Source organism: Salmo salar, chromosome ssa20 (genome assembly GCF_905237065.1).
Source record: "Salmo salar chromosome ssa20, Ssal_v3.1, whole genome shotgun sequence".
Taxonomy (NCBI): domain Eukaryota; kingdom Metazoa; phylum Chordata; class Actinopteri; order Salmoniformes; family Salmonidae; genus Salmo; species Salmo salar.
In genome coordinates, this window is record NC_059461.1 from 23031457 (window position 1) to 23058917 (window position 27461).

Consider the following 27461-nt stretch of genomic DNA (forward strand, 5'->3'; position numbering starts at 1 on the left):
TCTCACCCTTTCTCTCTTTCTCTCGCTCTCTCTCTCTCTCAAATCATAAATGAACATGGTTGTAAATTTCATCCATTCACACAGTTTAATCCAAAAAACAACAAACCTTGCGTTCCATCTCTATAACAACTTCTACACCATGAAAATACATGTTACAATTCCTTCTGGGTCACAAAATGATGCAATTGCTATTATGATGTTCAGTCTTTTTAGTACAAATGTGTTTCAGCGTAGCATGAATTAAGCTATCATCAGGAGAAGAAATATTGTTTATTCAATGAACCAATCGACTTTGGTAATTTAGCAATTTCTTAACATTGAAAATTTACATTTGACATGGTCTCAAGTCTGTATGAAATAAATAGCACAATTTTGCTCATTTACAGCTTGGCTGAAAAAAAGGGTTATGGTTCATAATTAAATGGCATACAAATGAATTGTGATAACCATGAACTCACTAATTACATAACAAAATGTTCTCCTGTTTAAATAAAGCTTTTCAGATTCATAAGTACCTTCAAGAGCATGTTATAGTTAAATAAATAGAATGTTTTCCATTTTAACATGCACAACCAATCTGCTTGGGAAAGTATTTACACCAAACGGACACCACAATGCATCTTTATTTTTCTGAATGTTTATATCTCTCACACACTCTTACTCAAATACACACACACATACCCACATTGTCTCTTGTGAACACACTGTCTATTTACTATGAACACAATATCTTCTCTTTAGGGCTAAAACTATCAATGTGATCAAAATGCTAATGCTGAATGCATTATAAAGTGGACACATCTCAACAACTCACAGGTTTTTTTTTCTGGGTTTTTCAGTTTTATGGTCATACGATTAACTATGAAGTCATGCATTATGATAACTGGTGGGCCTGTAGTATTTGGTTTGCCTTTTTAAAATCGGTGGCTCCATTGATTTTCTTTTTGTTGACAAAGAAAGGTGTGCAACTTTTCTGGCAGTAATATACAAATATGCTACCAATAATCTCTAGAAAAAAAAGAAGACAATTGTTTTTTTTTCCCAGGGAATTTCCACTGTTGAGAAACTATTTTTCTCTATTTGAGTCCATTGTCTGCACATGATCCAGGAGTCATTGGAACAGGTCGTTGCTTCTGTCTTGTCCATAGCAGTGTGGAAACTCCTTGATGTGAGGCAGTTGAGGAAGGCAAGAAGCAGAGTTTGTGGATGATCTGCTATATTACATAATATAATTTCTGTACGTGATTCTTTCATGATGCAAAGTAAGAGTTCTGCATGGAATAGAGTCGGTCAATGGGTCCCACACGTGCTTGCATGTTCATTTCTGAAGATGCCATGAAGCAGTCACTGAGGCTGGTTAAAGATGTGTCGCTGTCTATGTCATGGAAAATTGAATCATTACCTATAAAGAAGAGAAAGAGAAAAATAAGTTGCAACAATATAATAACTTACAGTCAAAGAAAATACTATACACGGGGCATTGAATAAAAGCAAACTGCACCTTCCAATTGCACTGATAATAAATCTGATATATTTATGACTGTCTTGCAAAGTGATAATTGTTAGTCTTGATGCCCACTTTGAATGATTGTTATTACATTCCATTATAATTCTGAAAACTGTTTTGACAATAACTCTCCGAAAGCATTGTCCTGCCCTCTCTGGGACAGTTACTATGGATCTGAGAGGACAAGAGGCAAGAGGCATCTATCCAAAAGAGCTCAATAATAGCAAATGTTTACGTATCTCATAATTTCTCTTCCTATTATTTTTCTTGTGGGAATTGTTAACTTTATTGCACTCCAGATTTTAATGACACTGTTACAAAAGACAGGGACAGAGTGATGAAGAGACATATCTTTTAATGTGTTGGCAATATCATCCTTCCCTCTATTTATCCCATAAAAACAGAGGAAGTGTGATGAGACTGGGACTTTGGGTGTTGCAATTGCAAGACACAAAATGGAGGCTTTCAGAAATGATATTAAGTTTAGTAAACGATCTTTATGGGGTTGGAGACACTGCTCAAAATTGTCTTCTACCAGTTTCAACCCATATATGTAAATTAAACAGAAGAATAAAATAACTGATTCAAGTTTTATTTAAACATTTGTGATTAATTTCCAATTGCATCCCTGTGTTGTCATGTGTTGCTGCCATGCTATATTGTTGTCTTAGGTCTCTCTTTATGTAGTGTTGTGTTGTCTCTCTTGTCATGATATGTGCTTTTGTCCTATTTATATTTTTATTTTATTTTAATCCCAGCCCCCGCCCCCGCAAGAGGCCTTTTGCGTTTTGGTAGGCCGTCATTGTAAATAAGAATTTGTTCTTAACTGACTTGCCTAGTTGAATAAAGGTTAAATGAAAAAAAAAAAAAAATCCCTGTGATTGTCACATTAATCACATACAATGGTTATTTCGCATCGTGGTACATTACTTCACTCATCATTCTCACCATTGTTTTGATAATAATTTACCGCAAGCCATTTGGATGATCTAAAAGCGCTTCACATAGTCCGCAATGCAAACTGTCAGATAGCATAGCATTGCATGTCACCAAACCCCATGCACAGACAGAGAGAACGTATTGAGTGATTGTGGGGTGGGAGGAGGAGGGGGAGTAGAAAACATGTTGGATTGATTTTGAAATTAACTTCAAAATAAACCAATGGCCTGTGAGTATGTTTGTGTCATCTCATGTGGAAGGGGTCTGCTTGTACTTTGTGCGAGCAGCCTAAGCCAGGCCTCTGTGGCCTGAACACATGTCCCACACTGGGGAGCATGTAAGGTTGAGCAGGGGGGTAGGGGGGGTGGATGCTCACCATATGGGTTCATGTGGTCTCCGGGCATCTGTGGGGGAGTGAGGCCCTGCTGGAAGGGGTCTGTACTGTAGCCGTTCTGATCCATGGCAACCAGTTGCTGCTGGGGCGGGGCCAGTGGCGTGAAGGAGTTCATCATACCCTCCATCCGATTGGACATCACCTCTGTAACACAGCCAACCACGTGGAGAAAGACTTTACATGAAGACTCTTGTGTTCCTGGGAGGAAAATCATCAACTCTAAATCAAATACAGAACATAGACCATGAGCACTGTCTCCATGGAAACCCTCTCTGCTCTGCTGTGGCCAAGGGAGATTCTCCCAGCATTCCCTTGAAGAAGGCAGCTCTTGACTCACTCAGCGGTGAGTGGGACGCACACACAGCCCTTGTGGGTTTGAGACTGGAGCCCACCACCCTGCACTTTCCTTTACAGTGGTGAGCCCTTGTGAAAAGATGTCTGTCATTCATTTATTTTGGGTTCCAGAAGTTTCCATCACATATGTCTGCTGTAATGCTTTCTTGTTTAAGTTAACTGTACTCAGTAGATTTTGTTATCTAAAATACATATATCTCCTCACATACTATCCTATCCAGTATTCACAATATGCACTTTTGGGCAACAGCATTTCAGGGCACACTGTATGCCTTTCTCTACAGAGTTTGACAAAATATTCTAGAGCTGTTGAGTAATAAAATGTTAATGTAAGCCTTGGGATTTCCACAGTAAAGAAAGGTAGCTGCTTTAGCTTGTACAGCTATATTTATGTGCTGTTTGCAACATCTCTTAAATCGTGTATCTTCTGTCTTGTGTATACTTTGTGTGGATTCTTCCTCCTCAATGTTATATATCTTGTGTTTTCTTACAATATTGTGAAACCAAATCCTTTCTTCATACTGGATGTGTGTCTTTCAATTAAGCTTTCGTCTGTGCCTGGAATCATATCATTACCACCCTTTTATCTAAGATCCCAAATATAATATGATTTGTGAACATTTTACTACCGCTCTAGTGATTCTTCCTCACGGTGTGGTACAGTGCCAAGGCATTAAGTGCAATATTTCTTCATTTTCTCTGTTTTTATTTGTCTTGAATTCTGAGAAGATTGCCCCTGAACACTTGTTGGTGTGGCTCTAACCCTGACAAACAGTGTGTATGACATCATTACAGGAGTGCAGTTTCTGAACGGGAACGTGAGAGTTTGACCTGGCTACAGCATGCGGACTACAGTACTCACACAGGATGGGTCATTTTATATACAAGACTGATTAACAGGTTTTCATTTGTAAATCTCCCCACCCACACACACAGCTGACACGGTCTCCCATGTACCACGCCTGACTGGGGCCAAAGACGCTAGCTAGCCTCCTCCACCCCCACACACCAGTGGAAACCAGGGCTAATGCGTGGGAGGTCACACATGAGCAGAAGCCATTACGACCGTTCTACTCCAAGGGTTCGCATGTTGCCTCAATTAATGCCATCTTTTGGAGTGGTCACACAGCGCTGCGGTATACCGTATGTGATTATCCTGCCTCTGTGTTTCTCATTGAAGTGCCATGCTGCACGTTTAGCTGGCTGAATCATCATTTTTATTTCTGTTTATGTGATAATCCCAGATCACAATTTTTAACACCATGTCAAATGCAAAATAATTGTCTAAAGCCATGGTAATACGGAAGCAGTAACATCTGTTTTTAAACTACTGAAACGGCTACTGAAAATGATACTGGGGCAGTGGTTATTGGACCTTTTCAGCCCAAACTGTAGACTGTATACTGTACCTTGGCCAAGCCTTTGAGAATTCTGTTGTTCTTGTTGCTGTTGCTGCCTCCTTGCCATCTTCTTCATCTAAAAAAAAAAAGACACAGAGTTTTAAGTAACTCCCCAAACGAACGTGCTGTTTTTCATTTGAAAACGATGCTTCTTGTTGCTCACCCCTGAGTGAACTACAGGAACACGTATCTGACTGTACTTCGTTATCAATGCCTTTTTAAGATAATATCAAAAAAGGAGGTGGGTGTAGACATCCAACGTATGACTGAGGTAGATTTGAATGCGTCGCACTTTAACTTTATAGAGTTAAATGGAACGCACTGAAATAGTTACATTTATTGTTGATATCTGTGGTGATTTGTTAGCTCCAATACTGTAATGTTTGCCCATTCCTGCCAATCCATGTGTACTGCAATGCTATTACTACATTGGTCTCTTGATTAGTAAAAAATAACATCATTATCACAAATAACACTTTCTTTAGGGTGGTTGTGCTCTCACCTTGGCTCTCTGGTTTTGAAACCACACCTGCACCACACGAACACTGAGGCCTGTCTCAGCAGCTAGGGTCTCCCTTACCTTTAACAAGTCAACACAAATGCATTTCAACATCACACAAGAAGACAAACACTTAACTACAGATTGTGGCAGTCCTTGTGGACCTATTGGCTACTGCCTCTTCAAAGCTTTGGAGCGGGTGCAGTGAATGCTTTTAGGGCCTCCACTATGGATGCAGTTCCTCTCTCTCAGAATGTCATTTGGCGCAGGACAGACGGGCTGCGTTACCCTCTACCTCAGTTAACACAGACCAGAGTGTTGCTAGCCACTTCAAAGCACAGCTCTGAGGTGCTGGAGATTTTTCAAATTTGAGAATTTTATTTGTAAAACTACTGTAGACCTCATGGCCTTCCTCCAATTGTCCACATGTCAGTCTGTCCATGGGGATATTATGAAGTATTAGTATTGGATTTGCATCTACTGTATACTACAAAAACAACTCAAAGTAAGCTTAAAAGATTGATTTTGTAGCTTGTCTTCTCACAAAAGCCAGCTTTCAGTTCATACTGTGTGTATACTGTAGCCGTGCAGACATTTACAGTAGTTTTCCCAATGTAGGTCATTCTTTCAGGTCATTCTCTGTAGCCTAAATACACTTGTTCCTCATAGCTACTTTTGTGCTCAAACTGCAGCTAGCCGCCTTCGTGCTAGAGGTTAAACAAAGTGTTCGTTTTCACCTCCATTGAGTGTTCAGTAGGCAGACAGTGGGATTAACTCTGTCTGTCTGGTGAAAATAGAGCTTCTTTGGTGGTGACTTGGTCATGTGGAGGAGAGGAGAAGGTCTCACCTTTCTGCAGGGCTTGGAGGACACCTCGAAGGAGGCTTTGAAGGCTCGTCTCTGCTGAGTGTTCAGAATGGTGCGGGGTCGCTTGGGCCTTCTGGGGTCCTTCCCATCGTCTCCCTTCCCCTGGCCTCCGGTGCCTTTCTCCTGCTTGATACCCAGATCCCCATCGTCGCTTTTCTCTGCATGGAGATACAACCATTTTTCATCAATATCAGTATGGGTTTGAGCTGACACCTTCTCAGAAAGTCTGCTGATAAATAGATGTTCTTTCCAATTCCAAGAGATTTCGACTCCGTAAGTGTATCCATAATGGAAGGAGACACGTGGTTTTAATAGTTTCTTATGAATTTATTACAATACGAATAGGCCACATGGACAATGAGACTTTCAGAGGACTTACCAGAAAAGCACAATGTTATATGCACATTTGTCATTGGATTTGACATTGTGTCATTGGTAATGAATTACACTCAGCTTTGGCTGTTTTACACCAAATAAATCTTTGGTAAGAATCCTACATAGCGGATCCACCACAACACGAAAAGGCAGCATGACCACATATGGGAAATTAACTCGAAATATCAAATATAGATTTCAGAACCTGAAAATAATAGTAAAATGTACACTGGGTCCCAACAGACAAAAAGACTAAAAAGATGCTATGCATAAAGAATACAACTGGAAAAGGTTCTAAGACATTCTTACAAAAAAGGTGGAAAGCTGATGGGTTTTGTTATAGTCTATTGTAATTGCATGTGTCCATAAAGGGATCTTGGTGACTCTCTATTGGCACACATAATGTGCCATCTCAATAAAATAGCTAGATGGCTTTATCATCACATAGTGTGATGGACATTAGATCATTAATCTAACAAGCAATATCAGTGTACATAATATAACGATACTCATACTTAAAATGCTAAACTTCATGAGTTTAAAAAGATAATGATCAAATCCAATGTTAAATAATGTATCCCCAATGCATTCATTACAAAATTCAAGGCCTGGGTGAGTGAAAGGCAGTGTTCTCAGAAACAGCAGCACTTTCAATTAAGGCAACAAATGATGTGGGCTTCCCGTGATGGCTTAGAGATGCATACATGATGGTTTCGTTCTGTCTGCTGTCATCTGGTTCTGATTCTCTACTGTAAATAGTGTGGTGTAGTATGCTAAACTGTATTTCACCAGTTGATTTCTATATTTTATTTTCTGTAAATGCCAAGGTTAACCTCTGTTCATGTAAAATCTTGAATTTGGAGACACTCCAAAAGAATGCCCATGTGATACACTAGGACAAAACAAAGCGTGGAAGTAAAATAAATATTCCTTTAAGTTGACAAAAGTTGACACAGACAGATGTGTTTGACAAATTCTCTGCCTTTGTGTGCATGTTTAAATGAGAGCCAGATGGGTCTGAACAGTGAGGCTTGGCGAGATGCCTCATTGTGTGGAGGCGAGGAGTACAGAGGAGAAGATAAGAGGAGCTCCACTCGGCCCTCTGCAGAAAGACCCTAAATCCTCCCGTCAGTCATCATGATACACTGATTTAATTATTTCCAGCAAAAGAGCCCGCCGGCACAAGGACCCAACAGCCATTAATACAGAGCCTGTTTGTCTTCCCTGTTTCCACTTCCTAGCCCAATAAACTTTTGCTCCCTGCCCATAATATCCATTGTACATAGAATAAAATGAATGAATGACTGAATAAAATCACTCAAAACTGTGGGTCTCACCCAGAATACGTTTTCATACTTTTCTGTGTTTGCGTGAGTGCGAGTGGGCGTTCTTCTGTTTCTGCATGTACTGTATTGTACTGTACTGACTGCGATAGGATTTGGTCTTACCTGAGTCGGAGTCGTCCGGGCTGACAGAACTGAGCAGGTCCTTCTCCTTCTCATAGTCACTCTTACACAGCAGCTGGCCCTCCTTCAGGACAAATTCATCCCCTTTTCTCAGCTGCCGGTCACACACACAGCAGGAGAAGCAGTTGAGGTGGTATACACACTCCAGAGCACGCATCACAAACTCTGTGGGGGCGATCTTCTCCAAGCATCCGCTGCACTTGGCGGCAAACAATCTATGGAAGAAGGTGAGAGAAAAGGCACCATTACTAATCAGATTAATCAAAAACGTACGTTACATTAATAATACAATCTGATCACAGAATCAAGGGGGGTCAACTTAGTCTCCCGAGCTTGACCTGTCATCATGGGCTTTTGATTAAGATGGTTTGAGGGTGGCAGGCCGCTGTGGCTGATCCTGTGGGCAGCCAGTACCAGCGAGTGGTCCCTTTGACTGGAGCTCATGTGTGTAAGTGACTAGGGTCCACCTATCCCCACGCCACTCCAACAGAGCTTGGTCATGGGCACCTAAATGCCTCTTAGCCTCAGACAGCTGACAGACACTGGGTTCAGTCAGTTATGATGCTCAATTAGAATCAGCACATTAAACCCTACATGTCCTTTTTTCTCTTTTTACTTGTTAATCGTAATCACTGTTTCTCTGTCAGATTAGCATCTGATTCTTTGCAGGTTGTCAGCATGGTCTGTTTGAGTAATGACTAGGAACTGGAGCATGCCCACTGTGTTCTCATACTTTTCTACACCCACTATATCTGATTAATCTCCTCCTACTTATCACACTGTTTTAAATCTCATCTGGCCATCCTAAACCAGCCTCTATGCTGCACGGCTACATTAACACCTCCATCTTCCATTATATCCTTTCAGGAAGATGTCAAACTGTTTGTATTGTTTTATTGGTGGCTGGGAGAGTTTTAATTCATTTGCTGTCGTTCAGAAGGAGAATCATTAACTGGGCAAGGAGGCAGAGAGTGTGGTTGATCTTGTCCAGCCGTGAAGCTGGTTTTATTAGCATGCTCTTTGTTTTCGTTGGTCTGGAGGACAGCTGGCAGCCGCCTATCTATTTGTGGTGAACATCTATTTCATTGTGCAAAGGATAGAGCGAGAGGGAGGGAATAGAGAGAGAGAGAGAGAGAGAGAGAGCAGCAATTGACATCATCTGCTGTTTCAGGACAGGGATGAGCGATAGTGATGAATATGTTTAAATATGAGGGGAGAGAAACCCAGGGAAGGTTTTGTCATGCTAATATTATTGTAGGTGCTGATTGAGAACTGATAGGGAGTTTGTGTCTGCCACACAGTTCAGTAGAGCAGCTGCTTGCATGGTTGAAACAAGAGACACGTTTGGTTGCTGTTTCTAGTCTCTACATCTCATATCAGCTCCATCGTTGAGCGGCCATTTACTACAAATCAGACTGTTGTCAGCAAGCCAAACTTTTCTCACTATAATGGCAAAACAACAGAGATATCAGAATTGGCACACGCATGCTTTAATCTTTCAATTATTACAATACATTAAGAAGATTATAATTAAACTATGGAAAAACCTAGAGGATAATCGCTTAGAAATATATATTTTTGACACATTTTGCAAACAAGCTGACTTCTTGTGAAAGCAACCTGCAGACCTACAGAATGATGCTTATCTGCTCAACGATGAAATTACTTTGATCCAACAAAATATGTAATTCATATAATCTTAAACATCACCTAATATTAATTTAACCTTTGTTTAGGCACTGATACCAAAGTCTCTTTTGCAAGGCAGCCCTGCATTACATGGGTAGCAAGCAATTACACATTAAATATTCAAGCTGTATCAAACAATAATAGCAGGGACATACATACAGACGTAGGATCTTAATTTGAACCAGTTTACTACAGCAGGAAAATAATCCAGCATTAACGGGAAATGTGAATTATTATGTGGATTATAATTAATGGCATTATTTTTGTAGGGGTTGATATATTTTCCGTTAGGGCAAATCAAGTCTGAAATTTTAAAGTGGAAATTGCAAACTTAAACATTGAATACACTAAAAGTTTGCATTTCCTGCTATGCAGGACAATTCTCAGCAACAACAGAGTGAACAAATTAAGATCCTACATCTGTAATCCAATACCTACCGCAAAAGTGTAGGAGTAAAACAAAAAGTCCACATGGATCAACCTTACAGTTGCATGGAATGTTGGCTATCGCTGTTTAAACAAATCAAAATATTCACAAGATAGATTCATAATAAATCATAACTTTAGAGAGAAGGACTGTCTAACTGTTGCATGCTGGGATTGAGGGACATGAGGGGATGAATGTGTGGTGACCAGCCCAAAGGTCCAGCTCTAATGTTTAGCTAATGATTGGCATCTGAGAGGAGAAAGGCAGAGGAAATGACTTGTTAGTATGGTTTTGATATGTCCCAGATTCCACATTCACCTTCAACCGCTCTCTCAAATCTTCTCACCCAGATAAAAACATTCTTATTCAGACCATTCTTTTCTTTCTTTCTTTTCCTCTACGATTCTAATCTTGTAAGCCATTATTTTTCTATTTCCCCTCTGTCACTTTGCATTATTTTTGGTGCTGTAATTCCTATTTGTCCCTTCTGGAATCTTCCTGTCCTGCTTTGTCCTCTGGTCTAATCCGGACTTCTAGCCTGTTGTCGGCCCCTGTACCCCATTCTCAGTGGGGTTCAGATGGAATATCCATGCATGACGCCCCTTCTATGGCAACCACACCTCCACAGGAAGGCAACGGCGACTTTTCGGATGGGCAGAGAGGGCCTTTCAGAAGCTGGCAGCAGAAGTAAATCCTTCTCTAAGGAACAAGGGGAATTAGCAGGGAGCACTGGACTAGGGATTTAACCCCTCTCCTTTGAAAGGCCCAGTCACTCCGACTCCCGCGGCTAGCTACAATCAAACAGAGGGGGGGTGGGGGGTCGCGGTGCAGAAAGGAGAACACAGCTCCCTGAATGACACAAGCACTGGATTGTGGAGGAGCCTAATCTCACTTTAATACCTTTCCAAGTTCAGCTCCTAAAGAATGCTCTTTAAAACAACACCAGTGTGTGAGCAGTGAAGGACAACCAGAGGGAGGCACGCTATTCAACCGCCATAACATTACCTGATTAGCAGATAGAGGCCCAGGCGGTGGGGAGAACATGCCCACGGGAGACAGGGGAAAGACACAGATGATGATGATCACGCTGATTTGTAAAATACTATAATAAACACATCAACTATCAAGGTCATGCTGACTCCAGCCCTAAGATGAACAGGGTCTGCAGTTTGAAGTGTAGGCTAAGCTCTTTATAAAAGCTAATGGGGCAAGAGGGACAAGATGCAGCAGTTGGTGTAGTGATGGGCTAGCGTGGTTTATCAATATCCTTTTACAAACCGACTCATATCACTCAAAAATGACCAACTGTCTCAAGGACTCAAAATGCCATTTGAAATCAGAATCTGCCCAAAATGAACCAATGAAAAAAGAATGCATCATGTTTCTGCTGCTGCCCATAGTGACCCGTCTATTTTAGCCTGCGTTAAGAAGTCTCTTGTTTGTTGTGTGCTCAGCATTTGTGCTGTTGTTCATTTACTGAGGACGGAGATAGAGCACGGACCACAAAGAGGACCACCAGCAGGATCCTCTGTCCCTGCTTTCGTTTGCAGTCAGGATCTGCGTTTCTCTCCTCCCACACCTGAGCGCACAGATCAGCCCATAAGACCCTCTAGTGTGGATCAATGACCACGTTTCAAGCAGCAAAGTGCCAATATTTGCTGAGGCGTTCTCAGCATTGGACCTCATCAGTAGAATAAGAGATAATCTCAGCAGATACCTTTAAGATGGCTCCCAGGGGAATCATTCATCCTTCCATCTCTTAGCACTCAATATCTTTGCTTCTTATTTTTTCTCTATTTATTCTTTCTTTCTTTCTTTCTTTCTTTCTTTCTTTCTCTCTCTCTCTCTCTCTCTCTCTCTCTCTCTCGCTTTCTCTCTCTCTCTCTCTTTCTGTCATGCTCACATTCTAGCTAGCTGTACTGAGATTCACAAGAACCTATACTCTCACCTTGCTAACAGCAATGTAAAACAGTAGATGGAACAGCAGCATTTCATCATTACTATGGCGAATTCAGCTATGCACCCTCAAAGCACTTTACGATGGAAAATACTCAACTTTTTGAAAAGCTTCCTCAGATAGAGATATTTAAAAAATATATATCCCTGGTCTGGTCAAAGGATAAGCTCAGTGCAGCTGAGAGGCCTCAGCCTTTGGAGTCGTGGGTTTTCATCTCCCTGTTCCTCTTCTTTCTTTCTCCTGCTAAGGCCCACTGCAGACGTATGCACTTTCCCTTTGAACAGATTAGAAGCAACTTAAAGTGTGACAACATCTTAAGCTTTCACCACATGTTGCCAATGATTTCCCACTAAAGACATTACTTTCAATGCTTCTGCCACAGTGATAAGGATCAGGCTGAGAGAAAGGGATAAAAGAGGAGCCCGGAGGATGAGAAAGAGGTATGGAGGAGTTTGTGGCTTGATAATCATGGTACATTTAGCAACACATGGTCTCGTCTCACCTACTCCCCTTTTGCTATTAAACAACCAGAGAAATAGCATAACAATTTAGTGGGAGAATAGCCCAGGCTATTATGTCCTCGCATCCCCTTCAAAAGAAAGAAGAGATCAGGATTAACCCACGGAACAGCTGTAAACAATCACTTTGAAGATGGCCCTCCTTGTTTCACTAGGAAGCGGGTGGGCCTGTAAAGCTGGCCATGTCAATCAGCCAGACGTGAAGGATGTGGTGTATGGACCAGGGTCACAGCCACAGGAAGGTCTCCGGACACTGAATGCAGACTGAGGACCTGTGGAGCAATCGGTCAACACCGCATGGCTGGAAGCTCATTGATTTACAGGCTACATCTTTGGCTTGACCTTTCTCTCCAGCCATCCATCTCCACCGCAGTCCAACAAGAGCCCAAGTTGCCTGTCTCCTGGAAACCAAGGAGAAGGGTGGAGGCAGCGACCAGAGGAGAGAGGAGTGGAGGGAGAGACCAGAGGCCAAGGATACTGATAAACAGCAGCTCCAGTTAAAAACATGGTAACTCTGTTCCAAGGAAGACTGAAGTGTAACAGCATGAATATTAGATAAAGAGTTGAACAGCTTTACTGGTTGTGGATGTATGTTACGTACAAAAACATTTGATGCCCAGATGTTCCTTTGTGCATAGATGGCGATCCTTAACATTTAGAAAATGACTTTGTTATGTACAATTGTGTTGGCTACTAGACAGCACGTTAGACCACAGAGGCACGTGTTCTAAATATAGCAGCCTCAACTATAACCCTACTTTGTCTAATTGCTTACAGTGATAACCACAGTTGTAAAACACAGCATAGAGAGGGACTTGCGAGAGTATGGACTGTCATCATAACTAAAACAACACTAAACTTGTTAATTTACACTCAATTACATTTCAAATCTAGGGCGTAACAAAATGGTCATCTAGAGCACCATTACTTTTAATAATCCTAAAGGATATGGCTCCATAGCAGTATGGTCTCAGCATGTATCTTAGGTTGGTGTGTATAGACGCGTGTAGAAAGTAATGAAGCCAAATAAGAAGTGCCATCCTTCTCGTCCCCAGGGCTAGCTCCAGTCAGCCCTAAAACCTGCTTAATCACCCCCCTCTCCGCTAACAAAATATTAGCATAGTAATGGACTTCAAATGGAGACGCTTTGTTTTTTAATTAAACTCTCAGCAGGTAAAAGTAACCCATTAGAGGAAAATGTACACACCACTAACGGCTGAAAGGTGCCTTCTCCATCACTTCTCTCTCACATGGGCTCTCCCTCTATACTATATAGTGAGGCTGGCATTTGTAAGATGCCTTGCTGAAGGAAGCTATGAGCTCATGTGCACCTGACCCAAAATGCCAATGAAAACATATGGCATAGTGTTTGGATATCACTATGTTTTAAACATTAGTTACATAGTGAGTCACAGTCTGGGCTGAGGTGTTATTCTCATCACTTGACCCCCACTGCTGGTCTGGCTCAGATGAACACACTGTTTCTATGACTACATGATCTCCTATGTACTGGAATGCTGAAAGATTTCTTCAGGCAAGCCTGTGGCCACACGGACAGCCAGCCGGCTAGTCATGTTAGATTGGGCAATATGACTGTATTACAAACCTCTGCTTTTAGTCACATTCAAATGATCACATGCCAACAATTGTGTTTTTCCCACACTAGTCACGAGATGAAACAAGGTGAAACAAGTTGTGTCATGTCGTTCAGTATCAATATGAAATGTCTTCACATCGCTTTAGATGGCAAAATGCATGAACTTCTATGGCAGGTGTTTGTTCCCTTAAAATTGAAATGTGTCTACCGCAGCATGTTGGTCTTCCAGGTTCACTAGATGCTGTAAACCCTGTGGGCACAACCTGACAGTCAGCTGTGGGAGGATAAAAGGACCTCTCACTGGGAGAGCCTCATCACACGTATAGGAAAAGGCCAGACACCAACCAGAGCCCTGGCATGTTACTGCTGCCTATCATAAGGCTATGTCTATCATTTACCAGACATTCTGCGGCACTGGCAATCAGAACACAGAGCTAGAAGCAACACCTACATGCCTCCAAGCATTGATCAAGATGTTGTGCGCTTAAGACTGCAGTTCTTTGGGATTCCTTACAGCCAGTGCTCCGTGTCTGTACTATGGAGTTCCATAGGGTTGATGTTGAGCTTAAACGCCTGCTTGTGTGACATCAACACCATTTTTCTCATGAGTTTATAATAGATGCAAATTACACCACAGAGTTAAGCTCTGTCTTTGTCACTCTGTAGTCAAGACAGAGAGAGAGGTAACGTTCTCTGCATGTTAGGGAAAGAGTTGTGCTTCAAGCACACAGTGAAAGAAAAGCTCATGTTGAAATGTGAAAGGACAGTGAGATTGCTGGCCAGCAGAAGAGGCTGAGTACACAACTAAGCGGGTGAGCAGGCAGCCAGGTACACAAGTGCTGTTTGGACAGCTGTAGTTTCTGTGGATGGACACTCAATGCAACATCGCATTCAAGCCCTGCTTCCACACAGACAGTGTCATCACTCACTTTGCATTATAGAGTGGGGTACAGGGTTGGGTAGGTTACTTTCTAAATGTAATCCGTTACAGTTACTAGTTACCTGTCCAAAATTGTAATCAGTAACGTAACTTTTGGATTACCCAAACTCAGTAACGTAATCTGATTACATATAGTTATTTTTAGATTACATTCCCCTTAAGAGTCATTTGAATAATACAAAACTGTATATCTTGCTGGATAAATCAATGTTAAAGTTTACATAGCTGGACATATATGGATGTAAAATTGTACTTTATGTGTTGGTTATGTGGGCCTCTTCTAACCCATCACTTTTTACTATATATAATAATACAATTAAATGATATCTTTACATTAATATATATATAATTTATGAGTGCAAAAATGGATGGAGCAACGACAGATTGTCTATCAAAAGTGTGCGAGTTTGAGCATGTGTCCATTAGGCCTATGTATAAAAAAAAAAGATCAGCATGAATTAGATTGAGCAATGAAAGCCCATAGGCTGTGATCCGCACTGTGCAGCTGTTGCAAGAGCGCATTTTTCACTGGCTGTCCACTGGTTTCAAAAACAATGATTGATAGGCAGCTTAAACTTCTTGAATTCAACCATTATTGGGTTCAAATACACATTTAGATTTGTGAACAGCAATCCACAACAACCACAATCCGTAAGGCGCAAATAGCTAAATGAGAGAGCAGCAGTGTGATTCACATCAATGCGCTATGTAGGTACCAATAATACGTGATTGTATCGCCGTAGACTACACCACTGCTGTCATCCTTACCTCCAAGCGTTTATTCAAATTGGATAATCTTTGGATGTCGCACCATTGGAAGACATACCTTGGACTGTAGCCTACAAAAGCCTATTCGTGCTCTTTTCCCGCGATTCAAACACATTTGGTGTGTCATCACAGTGGTCAGACTCGTTCGGGTGGAATACAGCCTTTTTTAAATGCTGATTTGAATGTCATTGAGAAAACAGAGAAGTGTCAAAGATTTTTTTTCGCAAACATCCTTTCTGAATTTAAAAGTAATCCTCGAAGTAATCATCTAGTTTTTCCAAAGTATCTGTAATCTGAGTACAATATTTTTGCTGGTAATGTATTACAGTTACATTTGTTTTGTAATCCCTTACCTGTAACTCCCCAACCCTGGTGGATTATTTAAAAAAAATCTAAGAAATGAGCGAGTTTTACGATACATAGGATAGACTAACTTCCTGATTAGTGCATCTAGAAAAGAATAGAATACAACTTTATTGTCCATCCTGGAAGGACATTTTTCTTTGGCATCACCTTACATTAAAAATAGCAAATACACATCCATTTTCATATCACACATTTTTAAGCCAGTCAGTCCATCATACAGCATACACTAAAAACATATGGAGACACTGATACCTTCACTCAGAACTGACCGCTGACCCAACTGCACTGTTAAAATAGATAGATAAGTACATATACCGATATAATTTACGTTGTATTTAGTAGTCCAACAGTACAAGGAACAAATGAATGTTTAAACACATTTACTAACTAATAGCATAATATTCAAGGTAGTAATCAATAGACTGTCTATAGGTTTTCGGTCCATTACATCATCGTAACTGTCTCTAAACAGGACTTTTATCTTCAATTCAAAACAGCTGAATTTATTTGTCTACAAATGAGGCAAAAGGCAGTGAATTACAAGGCTGGTATTAATCGTGATCTGCTTCTTCTCACTCCCCCCAGTCAGTCCAGCCGACAGTAACTGAAGCTGTTTGTATGGCCCATCTCCCCGGCCGCCCTGCTGGAGATGTGACATCTTTACAGCACATGCTCTGCAAATGAGAACCCGCCGAGAACAGAGCGAGGGCTGGGGACAGCTCCCATTTAAAGCCACTGTAAATTCCTCCGCACCCATTTTATATTTTTAATAACTCTATCGCAGGTCCTCTGTCTGTCTGCCCCTTCCAAGCGAATCTAGGTGAGGTGTAGCAGACCCCCCATTAAGGGCTTGGCCCACTCAATGAGGCATCCTGGGTGATTGCTCCTTTAGAGAGGGGGAGCTGGGGATGGCTAGCTACACTGGTAGTAATAGCTATCAGATGTTGTGGGGTATACTGCTGCCTGTAACTGCCCACATCTACGGTCTACGGTCTGCTGCCTATAACTGCCCACATCTACGGTCTGCTTTTCACAACAGTGGACCTGAGGCTTGCTGTACTCAGCCCAGGTTAGGGCAGTTAGGCCAGAGGAGGCTCTGAGTCTGTGTGCTCATTACCAGCTAGTGCATCTGAGGGCTGACCTCATCCTTCAGACATGGAGAGGCTGTACTGTAAACGCACAGTACATAAAATAAACCAAGGGTAATGGCTAATGTTCCAGTGTTTTCTGTAAGTAAATTTGGAGGTATCTGATGATGAATGACCTGATCCCCTATCGAACATCAATCTAGGAAGAAAAGTTAAAGACACAACAAAACTATGGTTGTTTAACTTTATTGAATAAATGGGTGCTAATTACTAAAAACTGGAATTATATTTTGGGGAATTTCTTGGGGGGAAATATATATGGAAAATCTGTTTTCACATTATGTGCTGAAATGGTTAAAAACCAACATTTGGAGTGGAGGGCTTTATAATTACTATTGACCCCAGAAGGTCCTGGACTAAGAAATAAAACAAACAGTAATATGAGGTGCTCTAAAGCGGAGGTCTGCAAATATGCAAAGACAGGGTCTGCTGGAAAACCTCACGTTTTGGCTTCTTTTCTCCGCTCCTAATCTGTGGGCGAACACAATATTAAGACGGCTTTGGTGCCACTTGTGACCCAGCTGTTCACTAATGAAAAATTCCACAGCTCCGTGCAGAGGCCAATGGGGCCTGCCCCCCTCTAACCCAAACCAAGCCCTGTCCATCTTGTGGAGTTTACCATGGCTAAAAAGATACTGGATTAAGAGGTAGAGAGGGAGAGGCAGACAATCTGGAAGAAAATCCCATGTGTGTTTTCCCCCTCCGCTTCCTCCCATCCTTAGGATATTGGTGTGAAGACAAGTGTTTGCCCAGGTTTTAATTATGAGCAATGATGTGGTGATTATTGTGATGGTGGATAGTTGGATGAGGGGCTTTATTTATTCAATAGAGATTCAGGCTAAGCCTAAAATCAGTCTGGAGAGAAGAATCTGAGACTGCCGGGGTTTAGCCATTGTCAATGAGAGCCGGACTCATCTGTTTGTGTTCCTGCTTTTTCACCCTCTCCACTGATTCCCTGTCTTTCTGAGTGACGTAAACCTCTTAACTCAGACTGCTCCGATTGATGGAGATGGAGATCACTTTTGATAATCCCTGCCTATTATCTTCATTATAGAAAAACACTGACCATATGGAATCAACACCAAAAGTGTACATTTCCAGCACAACTATCACATAAATTCTAAATATATTTCAATAATCCTCAAGGGTCCTTTATTGAAGATCACCCCATCACCATGTTCCTGTCTGGCTAAGTATACAAATACACATTTAATAGATATACTGGAAGTTGGCACCTAGCTGTGAAACGGCAAGGCACAGTCAACAGCTGCTCATCTGATTCCCCTTAGTTGACTCTGAGTCTAAAATACTATTTAGGCTGTAAAATGACCTCTAATCTAAAGATACTGTATCAGATGTATATCATTTCATAATCACATACTTTGACGAATTGACAAAAGACTCCCTTAAAAACGTGGGCGCTTAATTCCGAAAAGGTTTTGACATGATATTCCTAGAGTGCAAGGCAGGCAATTTAACCATACTGCTCTTAAAAAGACCTGGTTAAAGATTGTTTTGTGGGAAAGCATGTTGCCATGGCAGCATTGGCAGGAGCTATAACATGAGATGTGTGTGATAATGTCCTGGAGGGTCTCAGCGTGAGGACACCACAACATCCTCCCCACAGCCAGGAGACAGAGGCAGTGCTCTTTATTAAAGGACATTTTCTAGGCAAGGAGCACAGCACAGCACACATTAACCAGGGAGATGTCTGGGACGCATGAGAGAGAAGGAGGTTTACTTTAAATCCCACTGCTGCTTCTTTTAGGGAGGACGTTCACTGGGGGACCTCTGTGAACTCTGATTCTCTCAACATCAAGAACAGATCACAAAGGCTTTTTCTTGACAGGGATCTCAAAATCAGAAATGTATGCATTGGAAAGGGCACCAGCTTTACAAGATGAAGCCACAGATAATGGAAAACGATAGAGGGAACAAATGAAAGAGAGTGGGAGAGGATGAGAGAAAAAGCCAAAGAAAAACAAACAATATTTTTCAATGACAGGATGTTTCAGGACCCAAAGGTTGGGGATTAACACACAGATTAGCATGCAAATAATATATTAGAATTTCTGATCTGCAGGTCCCTTCAAAGGAATAAATCCAAGATTAGCAGGCGTTATGCTAAAAAGCTTTTTGTGTGACATAGTTACACTAGCCAAACAAATATGTCTTTCAGTGAGAAGGGCTGGCATGAATGTATTGCCGTAGCCATAGAAGCCAACTGGTATCTAAGAGCCTTGGAGAGGGGGCAGTGTTGGAATGTGTCAGACAGACAGAGGGGCGCGCACACACCACAGAGCTAACCAAAAACCTGCTGTTTCACAAAAAAGCATAATCTACTCCACTATTCTGCTTACAGACCACCTATAAATATCAAGTATCTTTGGCTGAGGAAAATAAAAAGGTTCATTGTGAGATCACAAAGCTTCTCAGTGCCTGATTATCAATATTGTCTATGTTTTGTGTGGGAGAGGAGCCAATTGAGGAAGATTGACATAAAAAAATGAGCATTCATTAAGTGAAGCATTCACACAAAACATGCAATTTACTGAAAATGACATTGTGACGTACGGTCTGTTTTCTAAAGTCGATGGAACATATGTGCATATAAATGCTGAAATCAGGTGTTCTCCATTTTGTTGGCTAAGAATTGTCACTCATATGCCACTGACAGGGAGTTGGCGAGCTTTTAAAGAAAGAGAGCCTGAGACTGCAGAGGATAAGATCAGCTACAACAACGGCCCAGGATTTCTCTGGCGGGAAACTGACTGGCTGAAGCATTCAGGAAATTCTGGCAAAGACACTGCATGACGCATGGACCGGCAACGCCATAACGAGGTCAGTACAACAGTGACATGGACATGACTCGGTTTTGTTTTCACACACAGGGATACAGTCACAGAACTGGTCTGGTACCACTCCAAATTAAAACGATGGGGAAAAAATCCTGCACTGAAATATCACTATTAGGTATTGGTTTGTTTTCAGATGCTAACGGTTTTGATTTGATACCGTTATGTAATTGTAATAAGGGATGACAATCAGAAACGAATATTCAGCATTTTCCCTGAGATGGAATCATCAAACTAGAGGGCAATCATAAAGTCATTTGGAAAGGTCTGCAAACATTCATTAAGAGGTAAGTTACTGCAAAGTGCAGGCAATGATCGGGTTAGCAATTCATTCCTTGTTCACAGATAGTGAGCTTTAACATGTCTGCTGCTTTACAGTATACTAAAGAAAGATTCAGATACAAAGTTTGCAATATTGCCTAAAATAACATTTACAACACTTTATGTGGTCTTTTCTGTGATTTAAACCTTCCATCTTGAAGATGCCAGATGCACCTGAGCAGTAGTATTTTCCCTTTGTGAAATAGGAATGATTATATTTACTGGGCGAAGAGAGCCCAGCTATTTCTATAACAAAGGCATTAAGAACATAAAACATTCTCCACTGCAGCGAGAAAACCATGAACAGCAATGTCTCGGCATCACAGAGGTGAGAATAACATACTGTAACGTCTAGACATTGTGCAAGAGACAAATAACACCCCAAAAGAACAATAAATGAATTGTCTGAGATTTCCCTTACTTGCTGATACTTGTGTTGTGTATCTGAATTGGAGGTATTTGTGTGTGTTTCATCTTGACAGGGTTTTTTCCACCCTACATGTTACCATCTAATGTTACCGTGAGGCTATTCTGTTCATGTATTCAAGCATGTATTTTGCCTCCAGAGATCTGGCAAAGAGGTTGTCTGTCTGCGTTGCCCTCTATCTTTCCCACACACACAAACACACACGGCTCTCTTTCATGCAGTTGACTGAGTGTTTGTGTGAATCACTCCAGCTGGAAGAGAACAGGTTTGACAAAATTCCATTTTTTCCACGTGGAGCCTTCGAGGCACAGAGAGGAACGGCAAAGCATGGTAGAGCACGTCCCATCTCCCCACAACCCAACCCACACTCTGACTCCCCACATTCCCTACCAGCACTGACACCCAACTCATCTCGCTGGTTTAAACGTGGCTCCTGACTGCACACTACCTCTCTGACTGGCCATTAAGGGATTGACCCGTGTAGTCAGAAGTGTTTTTTAAGGGCAAAGACACCTTAGCACCACTTCTTTCTAAACACTACATTCAGAACCTGTAAGTGGATGTGTACAATGAGGTTCTTGTCTACCAAACACCATTCCTGATACAAATAATTAACATGAATCTCTATTTCTCTTCAGAAAGTGACAATGCCTCCTCCTGCACTGACAACCTCGGTGAGCCCTGTATTCACCAGCCAATTTTACACTCCCTTTAGACGTGTGCAGCCCCTCATTGCGCTTGGGAGCAGCCCATTCTCTGACCCTGCCGGCAAAAAACAGCTGTTGGGATAATTCAGTTGCAGCACTTTATGTTACAGAATGACACACGAAGGGGAAGAGGCAGAGCTTAAAGCCACTGAAAAGCATCTGAAACACACAAGAGGAAATGTACACAAATATCCACTCATACAGTATGAATATAGGCACCAAGCAGGATGGGGTGGTGAACCACAGATACAGCTAGAGGTTATGGGGACGTGCTGAGGGACTAACAGGCGGACGCGTCCCACCAGCCGGAGCTGCAGTCCCAGGGGGTGAGGGGGTGTGTGGCTCTCTGCCCCACCAGGGCCTGTAGCTCGCCTATCCTCAGGGCAGTCACCCTCCTCTCAACCTCCCACCTCTATACGCTAATGACAAAGCCCTGAGGCCTCGTCACCCCCTACCTCCCCTCTCCTCGCCCGCTGTCATTCCCAGGTGCCTGTCAGAGGGGTGTCTGTTTCACGACTGGTGTCACCATGGCCCCAGGCCCAGCCTTTCATTTGAAGTGCCCTGGCCCAGCTCTGCCACGGCCTGATCCCATGGCCCGCGGCCTGGGCCATTGTCTTGCCTCAGAGAAACACCATTATTTCAACTCAATTTACTGTGAGTAAACACTGAGTGATGATCCCCCCCCCCACTCTCTCCCTGACCCATGGGCTGTAATATACACAGCTAACAAATCATTGCTCTTTTCCCATTTATATCCGTATCTCCAGAGTGCCACTCACTAATTCACTTTCCAGCATAGAGTGTAAGACAAGCCCCATGTGCTTCTGAGTACGCTTTCATCACTGAATGGGATTTTGAGGGCTGCTGGCCGTATTGTGCACCCTTATAAATATCAGGCTCCTCCATTCTCAAATCCACAACATACTGTGACTATATTGTGGTCACCATGGTCCCAAACAAATAAATAGTCACGTTAGTCTCAAAGGTTCATAGATGGTAGAACCTCTGGTTTTGCAATGAGAGACAAATACTGAGACAGTTCAACTGACCTGGGAGTAAACATTTTGGTTGCTTTTGTGTTCCTCAGACAATGGCCACAGTGTGATTTGAAACACGCAGCTGCAGAATGCGACAACGTTGGGAGTGTGTGTCTAATGTGGTCAGAACTGTTAGTCCACACAGGCCAAATATATTTTTTTTACCAGCATTCATTGATTGACAGGTCAGACAAACTGTGATAATGTAGATGTAGCACAGACATCCACCAGACTTTGTCAGGGGTGCAACTTTGGTTTTACAAGTGGGGGGACATAATTATTTGTATTTTTTTATCCAGTCGGATAAACACTCCAAACAGCCTACCTGACCGCTCGGAGTCGTCCGCATGGTCCTAAAGCACACCGTTTCCTCGTTTTGTATCACATTCCAATGATAAAACTGGGGGGAACAAAAATGCAATTTCAGAATATGGGGGGGGACATGTGCCCCCCGTCCCCAGTGAAAGTTGTGCCCCTGGTATTTGTCACAAAAAAAAGGTGCAAGTACATTGTTGTTTGGTGAAATAGCACCATATTCCCATTTAAAAAAGCCTTTATGTGAGAGATTGTACAATATGTCTTAATTCTAGGGAATTATCAGACAGCTTTAACTAGCGGTCGTTTACACTGTCTCTGCCCAGCATTGGTAATAGGATTATTTGGAGTGTATTTTATCTTAGGCAGAGAGAGGCTGACACAGTAGAACAAACTAATGTGATACAAGCTCCTGCTATCACAGCTTGATTCAAATATTTTAAAGGTAACTGTTTATGACAAGGTAATAATGCTGCATGAAAAAGGCTGGCCTGTAAATTGGTTAGTTAGGGCATGATGGATGAGGGACAGCCTAACCTTATTTCCAATAGAGCCGCTTGATTTCTAGAGCTGAGGATAATGAATTTGATTTAATTAGCCCATCCCTTATTTAATTAAGACCTTAAGAAATTTGACCCTGCATGTAGTCACATACAAAAAAACAACTTTGTGGTGAAACTGATGAAAATATCTAAATCAAAACCCCCGAAATGATGGTTTTTCAAAATAAAAGACCACAGTGCGCAGGAGTAAAAGTAAAATGGGTATAATGCATTCTAGATATTTTTCCCTTTACATGCCAACTGCTCCATCCATCTGTTTAAATATGGCATCATACATTTTGTACATACTATCGTCATCTCTTTTACCAGTTCCTCTATCAACAATAAAGAAAGCAAATACATGAGGAAGTGTTGTATACAAACCTGTAAGAAGTCAAAAGAGAGAAGGCGGCTAGGGATCAAGCAGTAGCTATAAAGTGTTAATTAAGGTAGTGATTCATCATCAGATTATTAATGAAGCTTGTGTTGGGCCCTCAGCTCCACAGTAATGGGCTTGTGTATATCCCTCTCCTCCTGGCCCTCTGGGTGGACCTGGGCCTGGTCTAACACTGCCAGCTAATCTCTTTAACGGCCAGGGAGAACCGAGCTGCAGGGCCCTGAGGCTCCACCATGCCTCTGAAATGTTACCCATCCACGGGTCCTCATGCCTTTCCACACAGGCCTGCCTGACACCTCTTATTGTGACTGCTACCTTTCACTATTCCACCTCTCTGAACAGCCTTCTCAAGTCCATCATTCTGACAGCCCCAGGTATGTGTCAACCTATCACTAATTGACCATGCATGTGAGAGCCGTTCAAAAAAAAAAGCACAAAGAAAAATAGAGCTGAGAACAAACGATGGGTTCAGCCACTGCAGAACATGCCCTCCCTCTCCAATATAGGGCCTGGTGTTTATACAAGTCAGGGGTTTTTCTGGAGTTATTTAGCTAAAGCCAGCTTTGATTTGCTGTGGGTTATGTTGATGTCTAAGCTTCCTGGTTGAGAAAATCAGCCCGCATTAAAACAAGACTTAGAGAGACATACTTATCATTGACAGTCCATCTCGTGCTCCCTCTGGTAAGCTTGGGGAACAAGAGCAACAATACACAGCCCGTTGATGCTTAAAGAGGGATAGCACATTACAGATCCAATTACCTGTAATACACACTTCAGTTTATCTCACTCCCAGTCATTATCTAAACTGCCGACATATCATTAGGGTACCTGGTTGAGAAGTGTGTGTGTGTTTTTCTGTCTCTTAATAGGCCCCAAAGGGACATTGTTGTTTTGTAACTAACCCTCTGTAGGCCATAAAGGCATGGGTTTATAAACCATTTTAAAAAAGGGAGGCAGGACCCCCAGAACACTTCACTATCATGCACCAAATACAAACATATCTGAGATGGCGACGGTGAGCTCTTTCTCCCTCCCTGTACATTGTAGAAGCAGGAGATTAATTATGTGATTGTGGAGAAGAGAAGGAGCCCAACCCTCAGTCAGACTCAGACCATTCCCTCATTACATTACTGAGGCCTCTGGAGAAACCCAATTGACTTCAGACCCACGCAGCTCCACTGCTTCAAAGGTGGATATGAGAAGTACCTACCTGCCCAATGTAGATTTACACTGATTGAGAACCACAACATCGATTAAGGGTGTATTTCCTACATCTCACATAATGTCTCTGTGTAATTACACAAGGTCAGGAATAAGTTGCAGAGGATAAAATACAGTTGTAAGCTAAAACTGATTCTACTTGCAGAATAATTCTAGTACATTTCAATTCATATACATCAAGGGGTAGTCAGCTAGGTTCAGCCGCGAGATGATTTTTGAAGCGGATGGTAGGGGAGGGGGGGGGGGCAGAACATAATTATAATTTGTACACTGCAAATTGACCACAATTAAGCACAATAATGGATTATATTTGAAATGTACAATAATTTCATACACTAGATGACCAAAGGTATGTGGACACCTGCTCGTCAAACATCTCATTCCAAAATCATAGGCATTAATATGGAGTTGGTTACCCTTTGCTGCTATATCCGCCTCCACTCTTCTGGGATGAAGATGTTAGAACATTACTGAGGGGACTTCCTTCCATTCAGCCACAAGAGCATTAGTGAGGTCAGGCACTGATGTTGGGCAATTAGGCCTGTCTTGCAGTCGGCGTTCCAATTCATCCAAAAGGTATTTGATGGGGTTGAGGTCAGGGCTCTGTGAAGGCCAGTCAAGTTCTTCCACACCAATCTCGACAAACCATTTCTGTATGGACCTCGCTTTGTGCACGGGGGCACTGTCATGCTGAAACAGGAAAGGGCCTTCCCCAAACTATTGACACAAAGTTGGAAGTACAGAATTGTCTAGAATGTCATTGTATGCTGTAGCGTTAAGATTTTCCTTCACTGGAACTAAGGGGCCCGAACCATGATAAACAGCTCCAGACCAGTATTCCTCCTCCACCAAACTTTACAGTTGGCACTATGCATTTGGGCAGGTAGCGTTCACCTGGCATCCGCCAAACCCATATTCGTCCGTCAGGACTGCCAGATGGTGAAGCGTGATTCATCACTCCACATTTCTACTACACTCCAGAGTCCAATGGCGGCGAGATTACACCACTCCAGCCGACACTTGGTATTGCGCATGGTGATCTTAGGCTTGTGTGTGGCTGCTCGGCCATGGAAACCCATTTCATGAAGCTCCCGGAGAACAATTATTGTGCTGACGTTGCTTCCAGAGGCAGTTTGGAACTCGGTAGTGAGTGTTGCAACTGAGGACATACTATTTATTTTTGTACATTTATTTTTACACGCTTCTGAACTTGAGCTTGTGTGGCCTACCACTTTGCGGCTGAGCCGTTGTTGCTCCTAGACGTTTCCACTTCACAATAACAGCACTTACAGTTGACCGGGGCAGCTCTAGCAGGGCAGAAATTTGGCAAACTTACTGGTTGGAAAGGTGGCATCCTATGACGGTGCAAGTTGAAAGTCACTGAACTCTTCAGTAAGGCTATTCTACTGCCAATGTTTGTTTATGGAAATTGCATGGCTGTGTGCTTGATTTTATACACCTGTCAGCAACGGGTGTGGCTGAAAAAACTGAATCCACTAATTTAAAGGGGTGTCCACATACTTTTGTATATATAATGTACCTTGATTACATTGAGATACGATTTATCATATGTCTCTTTTTTTTATTTGTGTTGAATACTTGGGAACATATTTCCTAAATTAAACAACATTTTAGCTGAATAACTGGTGATTGTACAGTCTTTTTTTGACCAAAAACTAAATAAATCACTCGTGGTCCGGTTTTGGCCCGCGGGCCGCCTGTTGCCGACCCCTGGTATACATAGTCAATAAATATGTTTGTCTCTTATGTTATCAATTATTAGCAAATCATAATGTTCCTGTATTCTCCTCTACTGGATTATCCATACAGTATTGCATGAAAGAAATGCATTATGGCTCCAAAATGGAACAATCCTTGAAAACCATAAATAATCATTGTGCATGACATTTGAAATGCAGCTGCTTTTAAGAGCAGTGTAGTGCATTATTTCTGACCACCACAAGAATTCCTTTTAAGATGGGGGATTTGAGGAAGAAATGATAACCCTACTCGGAGCCAGCCAACAAAAATCCTATATTACATCTCAAATACAGATAAAGGACTTTAAACCTTTCTTTAAATGTAAAACCACGATGCATTGGCATTCAAATAATCCCATTTGTGGACTGTGAATTTATCCTTTTCCATTTTTGAGTAACATTATGCTCAAGCCATGCCATGCAGTCAGTCAGTTGCCTGTACGACGGCTCTGTCTGTGACGCTGATACATGCCGAAGGAACAAAGAGACTGAGGCATCTCTCACTCCTCACATCTAAAGCACCAGCGGCAGATAACATCTCTTGTCATCATAAAGATATCCATGAGATCTACGACCATGGCCTTCTCTCGGAGAGCCACACACCTAGGCAATTACAGAAAAGGTGAGGCGGAAAATGCCTCATCCATAGGGAGTTTCACACAAGCAATAA

At 42.0% G+C, this 27461-nt stretch overlaps 1 protein-coding gene across 3 annotated transcripts in view; it reads right to left on the reverse strand.

Moving 5' to 3' along the window:
- Positions 1 to 251: 251 nt before the first annotated feature.
- The window catches only part of LOC106579895 (LIM/homeobox protein LMX-1.2), a 57627-nt gene continuing 30417 nt past the window's right edge, over positions 252 to 27461 (reverse strand). For all 3 annotated transcript variants that reach the window (XM_014160246.2, XM_014160244.2, XM_014160245.2), the window contains 6 exons: positions 7782 to 8014; positions 5941 to 6116; positions 5097 to 5174; positions 4604 to 4670; positions 2823 to 2984; positions 252 to 1402 (listed from right to left, as the gene is read on the reverse strand). In XM_014160246.2, the coding sequence (XP_014015721.1) occupies positions 1251 to 1402; positions 2823 to 2984; positions 4604 to 4670; positions 5097 to 5174; positions 5941 to 6116; positions 7782 to 8014 (868 nt within the window). In that variant the 3' untranslated portion in view covers positions 252 to 1250. The remainder of the gene's footprint in view (positions 1403 to 2822; positions 2985 to 4603; positions 4671 to 5096; positions 5175 to 5940; positions 6117 to 7781; positions 8015 to 27461) is intronic.